Raw genomic sequence first — 16889 nt, 5'->3', positions numbered from 1 at the left:
TCTCACACAATCCTCTACATTCTTTCTTTCCTTCATCTTCTGGCTGGATGCAGAGGAGGCACCAGAAGACTCCAAGGCCCTAGAAATTGGCAGAACTGTACAATGGAAGGAGCCTGAGATGCTAAATGACTACGTAAAACAGACCCCACCGCTACCTCAAGTCCACTTTAGACTGGTTCTGGGCAAGAAATAAACACGGTGTTAGAGCAGATGTTGGGTTGTGTGTTAGAACAGTTAGCCTACCCTGAACATACAGGACCAGTGCAGGAAACAAAGTCTCATAAGGAGACTCAGAAATGGTCAGAAAAGTGCTTTTTTGTTGTTTTTGTTTTTTATTTTTTATTTTTTTTTGTTTTTAAAAGTAAAGGTAGCAGAGTTTCAAGAGCAAGTAGTTGATGGCATCAAATGCTGCAGAGAACTAACAAGAATTGTTTATTAGAAGTGACAGTGTAGGGTCGCTGGTAAAATTAAGTATGTGCCATCTAAATCTCTCAAGTCATTTTCATTGTCCTATTCTAGTTCTTGTGTTTATGGAGAAATAAAACAGAATAATTTCTTTAAAGTACTTAAAAAAAGTGTATTTGGCCTAGGAGTGCTGGGTGACTCGGTTGGTTGAGCGTCCGACTCATGATTTCAGCTCAGGTTATGATCCCAGGGTTGCGGGACTGAAACCTGCATTGGGCTAAGCATGGAACTTAAGATTCTCTCTCCCTCTCCCTCTTCCTCTATCCTACTTGTGCTCTCTCTCTCTCTCTCTCAAGAAAAAAACAAAAATAAAACCAACCATATTTGACCTGATCATATTTATCTCCAAAATATTTTTGCCCCAACGACTCTTTGTTTCTACGTCCAATCTTTAATTTTTTTCTGGAGCTCTACTCACACTTTCATGATTCTGTATCACTCCCAAGGGTACATCTATTATACTTTCTGACCATCAGCTTCTTTTATTTTTTTTTTTATTTATTTTTGGGACAGAGAGAGACAGAGCATGAACGGGGGAGGGGCAGAGAGAGAGGGAGACACAGAATCGGAAACAGGCTCCAGGCTCCGAGCCATCAGCCCAGAGCCTGACGCGGGGCTCGAACTCACAGACCGTGAGATCGTGACCTGGCTGAAGTCCGACGCTTAACCGACTGCGCCACCAAGGCGCCCCATAGCTTCTTTTAAAAAAATGCAGTTCTTCCCAGTTTCTGATACTTAGACAAGCTAAAACACAACAAAAAAATGGGTGCTATGGGGTCCTTAGTTCTTCACAGATCCTGCTCCCGATCTTCCAGCCATTTTAGTTGTGTGGTGCTGACTGTATAAAACTATTTGTCTTAGAGAAGAAATAAAACATAAATTCCCACAAAGAGGGATCTGAAGGAAGTCTAGTAAAAGGAAATGGAGAGTTGGGAGAATAAGGTGGGGCAGGATGTTACAGAGGAATTACAGGTAAGGGAACAAAAATACATAACCCTAGCTGAAGCAAGGGGACAAGGAAGAGAATGCCAGAGCCGCCACAAGTCAAGGATGGCTGCTGTGACACCAGCACTAGATGGTGAGCTCTGACTACACTTGTTTCTGTGGGCGGGGCCAAACCAGCAGGGGTTTCTTCCCGCTACTTGTAAAGTGAAGCATAGCCTCCCAGAGAATTGCTGGTAGGTGGGAAGGTCCCTAAAACCCAGGATACAGTAGAATTTTACTATCCCTTTATGAAATATCTTAGTACCTTAAAAAAACAAAACTTAAAAGTTTGATTATTTAAACTAGTAAGAACCGTCAACGGTAGTACAATTTGAACATTAGCAAATCTATATTAGCTTTTTCCTAAACATAGACATAGAGATAATTTATATATCGCATCACATAACACAATATTATTTTGTAACAAAAAATAAAACTTCTTAAATTACTGCAAGGAGAACTCTAGTGATATGTTTTCAACACCCATTTTGAAAGTCTATAAAAGGAAGATGTAGAGATGTAATTTTAAACTCTCCTACAGGGGCGCTTGGGTGGCTCAGTTGGTTAAGCGTCTGACTTTGGTTCAGGTCATGATCCTCCTGGGTTTGTTAGTTCGAGCCACCAAGTCAGGCTCTGTGCTGACAGCTCAGAGCCTGGAGCCTGTTTCAGATTCTGTGTCTCCCCCTCTCTCTGCCCCTCCCATGCTCATGCTCTGTCTCTCTCTGTCTCTCAATGATAAATAAACGAAAAATAAAAATAAAAATAATAAATGATAAATAAAAAATAAATGAAAAATAAAAAAAAAATTTTTTTTTTAAACTCTCCTTCAAACAAAGAGATCTTGCTTGGGAGTAAAATACGTGTAAAAAAAATATCATACATCCCATTTTCAATTAAAGGTTATATTTTCCTACTTTAAGGAACAAAAGACTAAAACTCTGGGTAAAAAAATATTCGTTAACCTAACCAGAGGCTTTATTACTTAAGTTTGGTGTTTTAAAAAATCCTTTCTATAGGGTTTTTAACTTTTTCTTGCTTTAGGCAGAGAGTCAGGAATCTAAATGGAGCATTAATTCAGCTTATCTCAAATAACACCATTAATATTTCACTGGTATCTTTAAATTAAAGGACAATTTAAAATTTCTACCACATATACATTCAATTTATATTTATCATTATTTGTCAGAACAAATATTCAAAAACTTTAGTGATCTGTGTATACTTTCCCCCATGTTACAAAAAATTTCCTGTGTAAAAATTGTTCAGTGAATACCCACACAACTACAACTAAGAGTCTACAATTAACATGTTACTGTATTTGCTTTATACCCTACCTATCCATTATTCCATCAAACTGTAAATGCACCATTTACCTAAGTTGCAGATAATTGTATACTTCACTCTTGTCAGTGGTTATATCATTTAACTAGGGTTTAATATTTGTTTATAGGGCCTTATTTGTTTGAGGCAAATTTTATATAAAGTAGAATGCACAGACCTTAAGAGTGCTATTTGATGAACTGTGAGAAGTGCATACACCTGTTACCTTGGCCTGAACGTTTGTGTTACCCCCAAACATACTACTATGATGGAGGTGGGGCCTTTGGGAGGTAATAAGGTAATGAGGGTGGAGCCTAATGATGGTATTAGTATTCATATAAGGGCAAGGACTATCATTCTTCCGGCCAAATGAGGATAGAAAAAGACAGCCCTCTGCAAACAAGGAAGAGGCCCAAGAGCGAGACTGTGCTGGTGCCCTGATCTGGGGTTTCTATCCTCTAGAACTGTGAAAAATGATGTGTATTGTTTAAGCCATCCAGTCTGTGGTATTTTGTTATGCAGTCTGAACTAACACACCCGTGTAACTCTAACGCTTGGTTAAGTTTCATACTCTCACCTGAGTTTCCTCATCCTTCTCCCAGTTTTCACCATACACTAATTCTACCCCCTAGAACTTAACAATAGAATTGCAAAATATGCACTTTCTCACAGATTTCTTTCACTCACCATAATGTTCATAATATTCATCAATATTATTGCATATATATTTTTTTCTCTCTCAATTGTGTAGTAGTATTTAATTGTGGAATTACACCATTTTGTTTATCCACTCCTCCCCCTTTTTAAGTTTTTATTTTAATTCCAGTTAGTTAACATAGTGTTATATTAGTTTCAGGTGTACAATATAGTAATTCAACACTTCCATATATCCTATCTATTCTCCTTTTGATGGACCCATGAATCACTTTAGTTCTTCTGATTACAAATAAACCTGCTATATTCTTATACAAGTCTTTAGGTGAATATATTTTCATATATCTTCAGTAAATACCTAAAATTGGAATTATGAAATAAGAGGATGGCATATGCTTAGTTATATAACAAACTGCCAAAAGTTTTCCAAAAAGATTGTATCATTTTACGCTCCTACCAACAAAGATAAGAATTCTGATTGATTTCTGTTTATGCCCAAATTTGATGTTATCAACCTTTTTAGCCATTCTTGTGGGTGTGTAGTAGCATCTTGAGGTTTCATATACCACATTCTCATTAACATTCAGTTCAAGCTATGTTCAACTTTCCCTTGTGATTTCTTCTTTGACCCATGATTTATTTAGAAGAACGCTATTTCTCAGTACTTGGACTTATCTGGCTATCTGGTTGTTACAGACTTAATTCCACAGTGGTCAGAGAAAACCCATGTATGATTCGAATATTTTTTATATTTAAGACTTCTTTTATGGTTCCATATGTTCTGTCTGGAAGTACCGTGTGCACTTGGAGAGAATGTACCTGCAGCTTTGGGGGGGGGGGTACTGCTCCATTCATAGTTAGGTCATGGTGGTTCATAATGTCAGATCTTCAATTTCTTCACTGATTGTTCTTTTTTGCCTAATTCCATGAAGTGCTGAAAGAAGATTGTGAAAATCTCTTGTTTGTAGATTTGTCTTTTTGTTACTTTTTGTTTCATGACATTTGAAGCTCAGTTATTAAGGGCACACAAATTTATGACGAATATAACTTCCTGATGAAATGACCTTTAATCATTACAAAATGTTACTTTTTATCTCCAGTAATTCCTGTTGTTAAAATCTACATTATTTAATATTATCTGCTCTCAATAAGCCCCAGTAACAAATTCCGATATTGTTTTATTGTTTTCAACTTCTATCTATTTACTCGCAACTTATGCCTTTATATTTAAAGTGCATCCATGCAATCAGCGTAATAGCCAAATCTTTGGGTTTTTTTTTTTTTTTTTTAATTTTTTTTTTTCAACGTTTTTTATTTATTTTTGGGATAGAGAGAGACAGAGCATGAACGTGGGAGGGGCAGAGAGAGAGGGAGACACAGAATCGGAAACAGGCTCCAGGCTCCGAGCCATCAGCCCAGAGCCTGACGCGGGGCTCGAACTCACGGACCGCCAGATCGTGACCTGGCTGAAGTCGGACGCTTAACCGACTGCGCCACCCAGGCGCCCCCAAATCTTTGGGTTTTAAACCCACTTTGACTTTTTTTTTAAGGGGAATTTTTAAACCTAGAAATTACATTTAGATGTAATACAATTATAAATGTGCTTATATTTAGTTCTTCTGTTTTGTTGTTTTTTTTGACTGTTTTGCTTTTTTGTTGTTCCCTGTTCACCTTTTCCTGCCTCCTTTTGGGCAAATTGTGTTCTTTTAATTTTTTAAATTTACATCCAAGTTAGTTAGCAGATAGTGCAATAATGATTTCAAGAGTAGATTCCAGTGATTCATCCCCTATGTATAACCTCCAATGCTTATGCCAGCAAGCGTCTTCCTTAATGCCCTTGACCCATTTAGCCCATGCTCCCACCCATAACCCCTCCAGCAATCCTGTTTATTCTCTATACTTAAGTCTCTTACGTTTTGTCCCCTTCCTGTTTTTATATTATTTTTGCTTCCTTCCCTTATGTTCATCTGTTTTGTATCTTAAATTCCACGAGTCAAGTCACATGATATTTGTCTTTCTCTAATTTTCTCACTTTACAGTTATTTAAAGTGGTTGCAGTTTTTTGTTTGTTTTTGTTTTTGTTTTTTTGTTTTTTTTTTTTTTTTTTTTTTTTGAGAGAGAGAGAGGGCAGGGAAGGGGAAGAGAGAGAGGGAGAGATTCTTAGGCAGGCTCTGCCCAGCGCAGTGGAGGCAGGGTGTGACTCTGGGATGGATCTGACAACTGTGAGATTAAGACTTGAGCCAAAATCAAGAGCTGGCATTTTAATGGACTGAGCCACCCAGGCGCCCCTAGTGGTTTCATTCTTAACACAGTACTATACCACTTCATGAGAAATGTTAAGAATATTGCAATAGTAGAGTTCTGTTTACCACTTTCCATGGCTCTATTGTCACTGTATGACATTTGGCACTTCCAAACTCTATGTCCATAAGTTCTGGATTCAAGGAGAAACTCTAATTGCTTATGTGTGGCTATACAAATATAATACTCACGTAGATATCAAAAACCAAATGGTTCAATGTGGTGGTCCATAATGCTCAGTGGTCTGTTATATACATTTGTTCGGGTGATGGGCGGCACTTTCCTTCTAGCTAAGATCCTAGGTTTTCCAAATATGATGATACATGATTATGATTTTTGTCCCATGTCAAAGCAAAATACTGGAGTCTGTTGATACTTGTTTCATAGGACATTTGACTACAGGATGTGTTGGAAGTGAAGCAGAGTAAGACAGTTTTCAGAGCCCCGAGGTCTGTGCCACCTCTTAGCTCTCTTATCCTAACAGTGGAGCAGGGTAAGGGTACCTTGGTGCCTGAGAAATAAATATAACTCAGGAGCAGCTGACAGAATATTGAATTCAGAGGGGTGCTAAAATTATCAGTGCTAGAAACTTCAATACCTAAAATCTCCTAATAATTTTTCTTTTAAATATAGATTAAAAAATTTTTTTAATGTTTATTTATTTTTGAGAAAGAGCATGAGTGGGGGCAGGGCAGAGAAAGAGGGAGACACAGAATCCGAAGAAGGCTCCAGGCTCTGAGCTGTCAGCACAGAGCCTGAGGAATGGCTCGAACTCACGAACCTTGAGATCATGACCTGAGTGGAAGTCGGACACTTAACCAACCTAGTCACCCAATGCCCCTTAAATACAGATTTTTAATCCCCAAACCTCCAGATACTGATTCAAAGGTTACAGCTCATAAGCCTAAGTATTTAAAACCTTCTCCATACACTGCATTACAGGTGGTTCATACATGTGACAAAGTTCATATGGATACTTTGCCTTAGTCTAACAGTCATTTTTAAATTCTGAACAGACCTGGGTGTGTCTGAATAATTCTTCATCCTTAAGATTTCAGCCCATGTATCATCTCAGTATCCTTACAGTGGCCATCTAAGGGAATTCTGTCTTTATCTTACCATCTTTTCTCTCTGTTTTTCTCTTCACAACATCACCCCGTCTTTATTTGTTCTATAGCATTTATACTAACTTATACCTTGTCTTTCTCCTTGCACTGTAAATTCCCTTAACTAGACCACAGTAATTACACAGTACTCAATAATTGTTTATAGGTGCTCAAATAACTGTCCAAATAATGATTCATTCTAAATACAAAATCACAAGTTGACAAGCTCACCTGTTACCACCAAATATCTGAGTTCATAATATTTTCAGAAAAGCCTAGTCAGATACCATACATACATTATAACCACTTCTCCAAACCAAATCAAACCTAGAGTACACCTAATGATGGATTCAATTCTAGATATAGTCCCAAGACTGATAACCAGAGGAAAGCCAGCTTTGGGGGTTGGAGACCATTTCGAGCTAGGTCGGTCATATGATTGTTTTGTTTATAAGCTTCATTTTGACCAATAAAATTAAATGCATCCAGAAAGTATGGACAGTCAGGAGATACACGACCAAGATGAACTGCATAAAACAGAAACTTCTATCAGAAATCATCCCCTCAAATGGAATCCATTTAGCAGAGATTTACCCAGTTCGTGTGTAATAGAACAGGTACCGCGCAAGGCCGAAGGGGCCTCTTGCTGTGAACGCGAATAGGGTGAGAGATAGGCCTGCTGGGGGAACAGGGGAGTTAGCCAGGGAAGAACCCGGCAGACACCACACTCAAACTGCAGAAAAGAAAGCCAAACCCCCAAACCGCTCACGTCAGCTACCACCGCAGCGCACCTCTTCCGGGATGCGTGTCCAAACTGCCCGGCGAGCTGCGCCTGCGCACTGATGTTTCTGCGTAAAGGACCAATGAACGGGGGAGCGGGCGGGGCATAGGCCAGAGACTCGGTTTCCGGTTCCGGCCGTCCTAGGTCAGTCCGCTTTTGTGCTACGTGTCGCTGGCGTCTGAGAGTTTGCCGGGCAGGTGAGCATCTGTCTCTTGGTGGGCTTGGGGATGAGTCCTTTGTGACTAGCGGAGGCGACGGGCGTGGGCCAGCCGGCGGCCCTCTCCGGGAGTCTCTCCGTTCTGGGCGGTCTGGCGCCCCCGGCTGCCCACAAACCTCCTCGCACGGCCTCTGTGGAAGTAAAGGCCCGGGGCCGCGGCCTCCCGAGGTCCCGAAGGAGTGTGGCTTTGGACAGCCCTTGCTCCTTCAGCGCCTAAAGTCCTGGCCCAGGCTTCGGCTTTCTGGCTGCTCGTCCTGGGCCACCTCGGTGTGCAGGTTTTACTCTGTTAGGGGGCTGCCGGTGTCTTCTGTGCTCTGGTCAGAGATGATGGCCTGCCGCTGGAGTTCCCTTAGGCTTTGGGAGTTTGTGTGTAGTGTCCTGCCTTGGAAGAGTTCTGTTTAGCCCTGGCCCTGCCACCACGTCTATAGGGTAAAGTGAGAGGGTTGGTCTAGATTCTAGATCGAGAGATCATACCAAGTTGCTGGATCCCTTCCCCTGAAAGTGAACGCAGTGTTTTACGCATTGTGCCTTTTTTTTTTTTTTTTTTCATGGAGAAAAGTTTTTAGCTTTCATCACGACATCTATAAAGTTTAAGCCCGCTGGATTTGAAGAACAAAGTTAAGTGAAGTACTAAGGACACAGGCATTGCTGTGTTTTTGGAGGGACCCAATGTACTTGGCCTAGAATGTTTATAGAATTTTATTCCAGCTGCCCGCGCCGGGTGAGGAAATTGGAGCTTAGGAAGGTTATATTTCCTAGACAGGGCTTTGAACCACCACCTGCTCTTCCAATGGTACTCATTCCTTGATGTAACAAAAATTTATTGAGTATCATGTGCCTGACCACTGTTCAAAGGGCTGGAGGTAGGGTAAAATGCAAGTAGTAAGCTCTCAAAGCTAAGATTGGGTGACATTTCTATTGGGCAGTAGATTCCTCAGAAGAATCTAGCTGATGAAGTATATAGCGCTGTTTTCTTAAAAGGTGTGTCCTACCTAAAGGTCTGGAGTTCAGGTAATAGCTTCTGAGAGTCTGGATCTTGGTTTAGTCAATCTTTGTGGTTTTGAAGATTTGATAGATCTGTTCCACACAAAAATACTCTTTTCCGAAAGTGTTATGTGGCTGTGGTTTACAACAATCAGATTGAAGTCCACGTTGCCCCTAGGCTAGATTCTTGCAGCCTCACAGTTGGCCTTCACTACACTTGACACTGGTTTCTGAGAGTTTAAAATAAAATATGGAAAATACTTGTTGGATCCCCAAATTGTTGGTTCCCTAGCAGGAACAATGAGAAGACTGCAGAGTGGGAAAGGAATGGATGTGTTAAGTGCTTAACTTGTCATGTTAGGAGCATGTGTCCTGTGTCAGTGATAATCCTGGAGGTGAGACCTGTGCTTGTTTTATAGCCTTTGATCTGATGCGGAGTTGACGAAAATATAATGTCTGTTTTGTCTTGGAGTCTGTATTGTTTTGTTTTGTTTTATGAGATGGAATTGACTCGTATCAGACATGAATTCATGACTAGTTTCCTTTATATTTTGATATAACTGATGAAGTGCTGATTTGATGATAATCAATACCAGTGAGCATCTTCTTACTTTTTTGTTTTTTTTAAATAGGCATCATGGATCAGGTAATGCAGTTCGTTGAGCCGAGTCGGCAGTTTGTGAAGGACTCAATTCGGCTGGTCAAAAGGTGCACTAAACCTGATAGAAAAGGTAATAGCTTTAAAATGGGAGAAAAGATTAAATCTTTACATTTGCTAAATCTTTTCTTTGATTGGTATCTTTCTGCTTAATAGCTGTTGCATTATTTTGTCAACATTTTTAGCGATTCATTTTGCTTTATTGTATTTTAATACTGCCATTTTCTAAATTTTGTACGCTTTTTTACAGATACTTTACAGATTTTTCCGTTTTATGTATTTTCAAATGGTGAAAGATAATTTATCACAGCCTTGTGTTTCATGTTAGGTTTGCCTTAGTGGTATTTAATGACTTTAGAGTTTTAGGTGTCAGTGTCTTCCACATTTCCACTCCGAAAGATCTTTTGGAGTCCTCCCTTCTCTGTTGCTGCCCCCATTTCCTCCCCCCAAAACAAAACCTTAACATGAAATCAACAGTATAGTTGTTATCGATCTACTAAGCTAAACTTCGTTTTTCATGATTCATCTGTAAAAAGGTGCACCAGAAATGGTGTACCTTTATTCATTTGAGTGTTTCCCGAGTTAGCACCTGGGAATATAACAGAATATAATATATATGTAGTGTAGTAAATATATACACATATGTAATAGAGACCTGTCCATGTTTTTGTGTAGTGTAGAATTTTTCAGGGAATATAGTCATGAACCAGTAATGGCAATTATAACTCTAATTACTTCTGCGGTAATTACCGTGAAAGACAAATAGAAGTATGGACAGCACATAATAGTAGGACTAACCAAGTCAGGAGGGCACGGGGGCTTCCCTGAGGAAATAACATTAAACGGAACATTACCATGGTCTGAAACCTGTTTTCAGATTGTGCCCAGCCCAGCTTGATTTCTCAAGCCTTATTCCTGGCTTCATTATGAAATCAAAAACAACAGCTCTATTGTTCATTAAAAATCATGTTTTATGTTTTTATAATTAATACTTTTTTTAAATTAGAGAGAGAGCGCGTGCGCAGGGGAGGGGCAGAGAGAGAGGGGGAGACACAGAATCTGAAGCAGACTCCAGGCTCTGAGCTGTCAAGCACAGAGCCTGATGCAGGGCTCAAAACCATGAACTGTGAGATCGTGACCTGAGCTGAAGGTGGAGGCTTAATCGACCGAGCCACCCAGGCACCCCTATAATTAATCCTTTTAACAGTGTAACAAATTTTGAGATGGATGCTGTATATTTCTGTTATCCGTGTTTCTTTTTTCTTTTTCTTTCTTTCTTTCTTTTTTTTTTTTTTTTTTTGATATTCTGGTCATTTGATAAGAAGTTAGACTATTTTGCTGCTTGTTGATGGAATCACTAGCATGGGCATACACTTTATTTCTATGTGTCCTTAAATATCAAAGAAGAAAATTAAAAAAATTTGTCAAGCAAATATTTATTAATAATGTCATGTTTTGTTTAACTTAAAATGATATGTTCACTCTCAGGAGAAATGTACACCAGTAAGTTTATTTATATTGCTGCTAATTTTTTTCTCCTATATTTGCAATGTCAATGTAAAAAATTATCTAAATTTTGTGTTTTTAAATCCAGAATTCCAGAAGATTGCCATGGCAACAGCAATAGGATTTGCTATAATGGGATTCATTGGCTTTTTTGTGAAATTGATCCATATCCCTATTAATAACATCATTGTGTAAGTAAACTTTTTGAAATAGACAGTATCTAGTATAGAATAAAAACTGAAATCATTTGAGTTGACAGCCTGCGATGTTATTAATACACAGATATGTGCTTTGACTTTTTAATGCTGCTAGAGTCTGCTGCTATTTATTGAGTACCTGATAATTCAGAGTGATTTTATATGTTATACAGTCTTTATTAGCAACTCTGAGATAGGTACAATTTTCTTTTATAAATACAATTTTAAAGGGTCACGAAAGTGAGTTAAAAACAGTTTGACCAAGCAAGTGACAGAACCAGTATTCAAATTTAAGTCTTCTTTATGCTGTATATTAAGTTGTTGGTTTTTAAAGTGCAGAGGAAATGCTCCCCCTGTGAAAGTCACTACAGTGATAGAATTCAGACTCTAGACTCGATCTCTTAGGTTCAAATCCTCTCTTTTGTTACTTAATAGCTGTCATGACCTTGGGCAGTTTACTCAGCTTCTCTGTGCCCATTTTATTCCATAAGGCTAATAGCTTTTATCTGGGTTATGGTAAAGATTAATGGCTTAAGTCATGTAAAGCCCTAAAAAACAGTTGGGGTAAGACAATGAAATGGAAGTTGTGACTGCCATGAGTCACTGGTACTAATGGAGGGTTTCTTAACCCTTTAGTGTCTTAGAGAGGAGAAGAAAGCACTGACAAACTGGGATTACTTTATTCTTTCCTAAATGCTTTTCTTTTCAGATTGATTATAAGTTGTGGAGAAACCTAATGGCAGTGAGCAATGAGAGTAGTCAGTTTTAGGCGTTTTAGTTTGGTGTAAAGACTTAGTATGAGTTGCAGTACTCATTTGCTCTTTGATGCTTTTGCATTTATTTAATCTCTGAACTTCAGCGCCATTTAGAAGTAGTAATACCTATTGGGCTTATTTTATGGGATGGGGAGGTGTGAAGCAATTATTTAGACATGTTTTGTAAACTATACATCTTTTAAGTACTAGATACTGTTGATGTAGATGCTGGTGGAAGTTGTCTTCTAAATGATAAGTGACTGAATATATTGTGAGATGGAGTTCTTAAGTAGGTTATTATAGTTATTAAGCAGAAGTGCCACGAAGAGATACCGTGAGATCAGAGAAAGTTAGGCCTGAAAAGGATCAAGTCTCTCGAATCTCCTCCATCACTTGAGAAATCTCTATTCTACTACTAGTAAGCAATACCAGCTCCGGAATTGTGGAATCCTGGAGAGAATGGTCAAGTAGAATTAGGAAACCTGAGACTCTGTGTCTCTGGGCTGCACTTGAGCTCATCAGTAAACAGAAGGGGTAGGATGGAGTTTCTGGGAAGTCACTTCATTTCCATACATACAGCTCAGGGCCTCTTGCTTCCCATTCCAGATAGGTTTAATTGATACAGTTAATTTTTTCAGTTGATAGGGAATTTGTTTCCTGTAAACACCCCTCATTGTTCTTAGTTTTACCCTTTGGGACAACATATAACTTTCTCTCTTTCAGTATATTGTTATATGAGTGCCTCTCACATTTTTTCTCCAGTCTTCACTTAATATATTTTTAACTCTCTTGCCAGGCGTTACTGTCTGCCTTAAGTGATTGATAGGGCCTTTCACATTCAATTATGAGTTCTGAGGCATTCCTGGTATAGATACTTACATCTATCTATGCACACACGTAATGTTAATCTATGTAAGTACGTATACATATATTATGGGGTGTGTGTGAGCACTGCAGAACCTAGTTCACTGTACTCTTGTTGCCATGAAAAGCACTGAATAAGTGTCTGTTGAATTAAGTCAACAACTCAAGGTTTATCTTTTTCTAAGGGTCATGATGGTATGAACAATCTCTAACACTTACTGGGCACTTCCTGTGTGCCAGGGACTCTTCCTGCTTTAGTTAACTCCTTTAATCCTCATGACACTTCTGTGAGGTTAGTACTGTTCTTTTCATTTTATGGATGAAGAGACTGTGGCACGGAGAGTAGGTACTTCCTTAGGCTGCTTGGCCGGTAACCGGTAGAGCAGTGTACCATACGCAGGCCGACTGGCTCAGGAGCCTCTATTTCTAATTGTTGAGAGCCCTCTCTCATGCTGGCTCTGTTGAATGTTCCCTATTTTGAGTCCTGTTCCTCACTTTATGCTCCAGTTTGCATTTCATCCATTCTCTTAAAATCCAGCGTTTAGAATCAAATGCCTCTACATATGTCTTCTTGCTGACGGCTAAAATCCTCAGACAGGCTTCTCACAATTAACTGCTACAATAAATTTCCTTTATCCTGGGTTTAAACAGTTGGGGTGGTTTATTTTTAGCCTAAAAATGGAACATTTTCCTTGTTAAATTCCTTTTTCCTGGATGCCCTTAGGGAAGACTTTTGAATCTTTAATCTGTCCAACATTGTTATTTATCCTAGTTTTTTTTTTTTTTTTTAAATTTTTTTTAACGTTTATTTATTTTTGAGACAGAGAGAGACAGAGCATGAACGGGGGAGGGTCAGAGAGAGGGAGACACAGAATCTGAAACAGGCTCCGGGCTCTGAGCTGTCAGCACAGGGGCCCGATGCGGGGCTCGAACTCACGGACCGCGAGATCGTGACCTGAGCCCAAGTCGGCGCTCAACCGACTGAGCCACCCAGGCGCCCCTATTTATCCTAGTTTTGTATTACGACAGCTTTTATTTCCTTGTCTAAGTTGTAGCCTAAGGACAGGGCACTCTGTTTAGGACAGGGCAGCCTTAGTGCACCCTTTTTGGATTGAGTTTAGTCGGGTTGTTCTAACAGGGTTTTGAAACAAGTATTAAAAATTTGCTTTCACTTAATTCTTTCCGTGGCAAACACACAGTATCTTTTATCAATCTTACCAATCAGAGATGGTTCAGCAGCTGGTTACTTAGAAAACTTGTCATCTGGTGACAAAATTGTTTCAAAGTTAAAGGAGTTAGAAATCTACCTTTAGAGAGTTTTTACATTAAAATGAAGGCCAAATAAAGCATTCTGTGAGAAATGCTATCAAAACTTATTCTTCTCATGACATTCTTCGACATCTGTAAAACCCTAAGATCTTTTTTTCCTGCTCGAAAAGAACATAAGTCACTGTTTTAATTATTTTGGGGTGATGGCAAGTGAAATACAACCACAAGCTCCTCTTTCATTAGGCTAAATTATCACTTGTTTTCCCTTATGATAAATGTATGTCCTCTTCTATAAAATTATAGCAGTCACAAGTAATAGCCATAGTATTATAATTTAAAGGAGTTATGTAGTCATGGATAGTTTAGTTACAGCAATACAGTTTAATAACAAACACTAAAAATACTTGGCATTAAAGTAATATTGAAGAGTATTTCTTTCAGGCATATTACTTTCATCGAGTAGTGCAATTATTTTTCCTTTTTTAACATTACTGAACAATAATAGGGACGCCTGACTGGCTTATCAGTAGAGCATGCCACTCATGATCTCAGGGTCATGAATTCATGCCCCACATAGAGTGTGGAGCCTACTTAAAAAAACAAAAAAAAAATTAGTAAACAATACTAAAGTGTGCATCTTAGCATGCGGTTTTAATGTTTATGCTTTTGAAACTTAGAAGTTCTGTAGAAAAGGTGATTTTTGTTTTCATTATGATTAAACCCCTGTTTTTTAGTGATTGTGTGAAGATACAGTAGTTGGAAACTGTTGAACTAGTTCGCATTCTTTATTTTCAACTGATTGTGTATCAACTTGAAAAACTTACCAGCTAACCATCCTGTTATGTAATTCGTATTTTTCATCTTGTTCAGAAAGACTTTATGCCAGACTGTTAAACACGTGTCCCCAAAAGAGGATTCTGAGTTTTTAATACAAACCTGTTCAAACGCCACATCATCTCTAAGGACCTTTTTTAGTTACAAGATTTTAAAGTACAGTTTCTTCTCCTTTGTGCTATCTTTGGGTTCTCAGATAACTGGTTTTAGTTCCATAAAATTGTAGCACATTGCATTTCAAATAATTATTGTTATTAAAATGTTCTATACACTTAAATGGACCATTTTTCTTTCTTTTACAGTGGTGGCTGAATACCTTTTTAGAAGAGTTTTTCATCTTGGGGATTGGTGAATAAGTGAGGATTTGAGAAGCTCATGGAGTAAAAATCTGTCTATATGTTTTGTGTTTTTCTTTCCTTTTTTGCCTTCCAAGATGTTTTGTATTTGTAAATTAAAATAATTTCAAAATAAAAACAGGCTTATCTTTTTTCCATCATAGATATTTATCAAATTTGATAGGAGATAATGGGTTCTTTTTTTTTTTTTTTCCCTAAAGTTTATTTATTTTTAGGAGAAAGCACAAACAGTGGAGGGGCAGAGAGGTAGGGAGAGAAAGAATCCCAATCAGGCTCCATATTGTCCTCCCAGAGCCTGAGGCGAGGGTTGATCCCACAACTCTGGGATCATGACTTGAGCTGATATCAAGAGCCGGACGCTCAACTGACTGAGCCACCCAGGCGCCCCGGAAATAATGGATTCTTTTCCCTCCCTCCCTTCTTACTTTCCTTCCTTCCATCCTTCATGTTTTGACTTATAGGAGAAATTAAAGTGATGTACCATAATTTCTGAGTGCACCTCTCTCAGATAAACATTTTCCTACCATGGAAGAAGAAACAAAATAAAGGATGGTAAAGGTAGTGAAAATTCGAGGATAGGGTCGGAGTTTTGTCCTTAAGCACTCAAAATATAAGCAGGTAGAGCAATAGAAGTGTAGGTGCTACTTGGAATGTTTTCCTGAAAATAATGGTGGAAACTTCAGTGTGAGAGGCCCTCTTCAGACAAACTGGTCACACTGTCATAAACATTGGAGTTCTGAGTTTTGTGAAGAATTCACTGATAACTGAATGTAAGATAAAAAGTGGCCCTATTTTCTTTCCCCTTTAAAACACAATAGTAATAAGCTAGTGAGATAGTTTATTCCCCTTTTCAAAAAGGTTTGTTTGTATGTTTATTTGCTTTTTAAGATTATTTTGAGAGAGAGGGGAGAGAAGAATCCCAAGTCGGTTCGGTGCTGTCAGCATGGAGCCTGAAGTGGGGCCCGCTTTAAAAATAGTTTTATTAATCTGTTCATTCAGTGTTTAGTTACTGAATTTTATTTCCCAAGTTCTATATTTTCTTAATAAATTGGTTAGTAGCACTGAGAAATGTATAGAATTGTTGAATCATTATATCGTATATCTGAAACATAACTGTGTTAATTATACTTGAACTAAAAATTTTTAATTGATTAGCAGCACATATTTGATAAATGTCCTCTGATTCTTCTTTTGTTTCTTTTTTTTTTAAGTTTGTTTATTTCAAGAGATAGCATGAATGGGGGAAGGACAGAGAGAGAGAGAGAGAGAGAGAGAATCCCAAGCAGGCTCAGTGCTGTCAGCACAGAGCCTGAAGCAAGGCTTGAACTCATGAAACCATGAGATCATGACCCGAGCCCAAACCAAGAGTCAGGCGCCTAACCGACTGAGCCGCCCAAGCATCCCATGTCCTCTGATTCTTCTTGAATAAGGTAGGCAGGGGTCTAACTGGTAAGGTTGGGCAATATTCCTCATTTTTGGAGTCCATGGTGCAGAGAGTAAGGTTTTTCATAGTGACGGTAACATATTTTCTGCCTGTATTTGAAATGCCAATAAGTATTTCAGTTTTGAATGAATTGTCCTCAAGGAAATAAAAATACAGCCTTGGCCATCTATAATCTTAGGGAGTCCATATAGCCA

The 16889-nt window shown here is 38.6% G+C and overlaps 1 protein-coding gene and 1 long non-coding RNA gene across 2 annotated transcripts in view; one reads left to right on the top strand and one right to left on the bottom strand.

Moving 5' to 3' along the window:
- LOC132679022 (uncharacterized) overlaps positions 1–7710 on the bottom strand; it is a 46881-nt gene extending 39171 nt beyond the window's left edge. Inside the window, exon 1 of the long non-coding RNA XR_009609932.2 lies at positions 7622–7710. This is a non-coding gene — a long non-coding RNA (uncharacterized LOC132679022). The remainder of the gene's footprint in view (positions 1–7621) is intronic.
- Positions 7697–15369, top strand: SEC61G (SEC61 translocon subunit gamma). Its single transcript, XM_060632157.2, has 4 exons — positions 7697–7808; positions 9445–9543; positions 11065–11167; positions 15198–15369. The coding sequence occupies exons 2-4, from the start codon at positions 9450–9452 to the stop codon at positions 15205–15207; spliced, it is 207 nt and encodes a 68-aa protein (XP_060488140.1). The 5' UTR covers positions 7697–7808; positions 9445–9449; the 3' UTR covers positions 15208–15369.
- Positions 15370–16889: the final 1520 nt, after the last annotated feature.

Source organism: Panthera onca, chromosome A2 (assembly GCF_046562875.1).
Source record: "Panthera onca isolate mPanOnc1 chromosome A2, mPanOnc1 haplotype 2, whole genome shotgun sequence".
Lineage (NCBI taxonomy): Eukaryota > Metazoa > Chordata > Mammalia > Carnivora > Felidae > Panthera > Panthera onca.
The sequence above is the reverse complement of the archived record's forward strand: the minus strand, read 5'-3'. Positions and strand labels throughout refer to the sequence as shown.

Excerpts from the sequence above, each read along its gene's own strand:
- SEC61G (XM_060632157.2), top strand. The coding sequence starts at position 9,450 with ATGGATCAGGTAATGCAGTTCGTTGAGCCGAGTCGGCAGTTTGTGAAG. Across the intron at positions 9,544-11,064 it reads CACTAAACCTGATAGAAAAG|AATTCCAGAAGATTGCCATG; the intron begins GTAATAGCTTTA and ends TTTTAAATCCAG.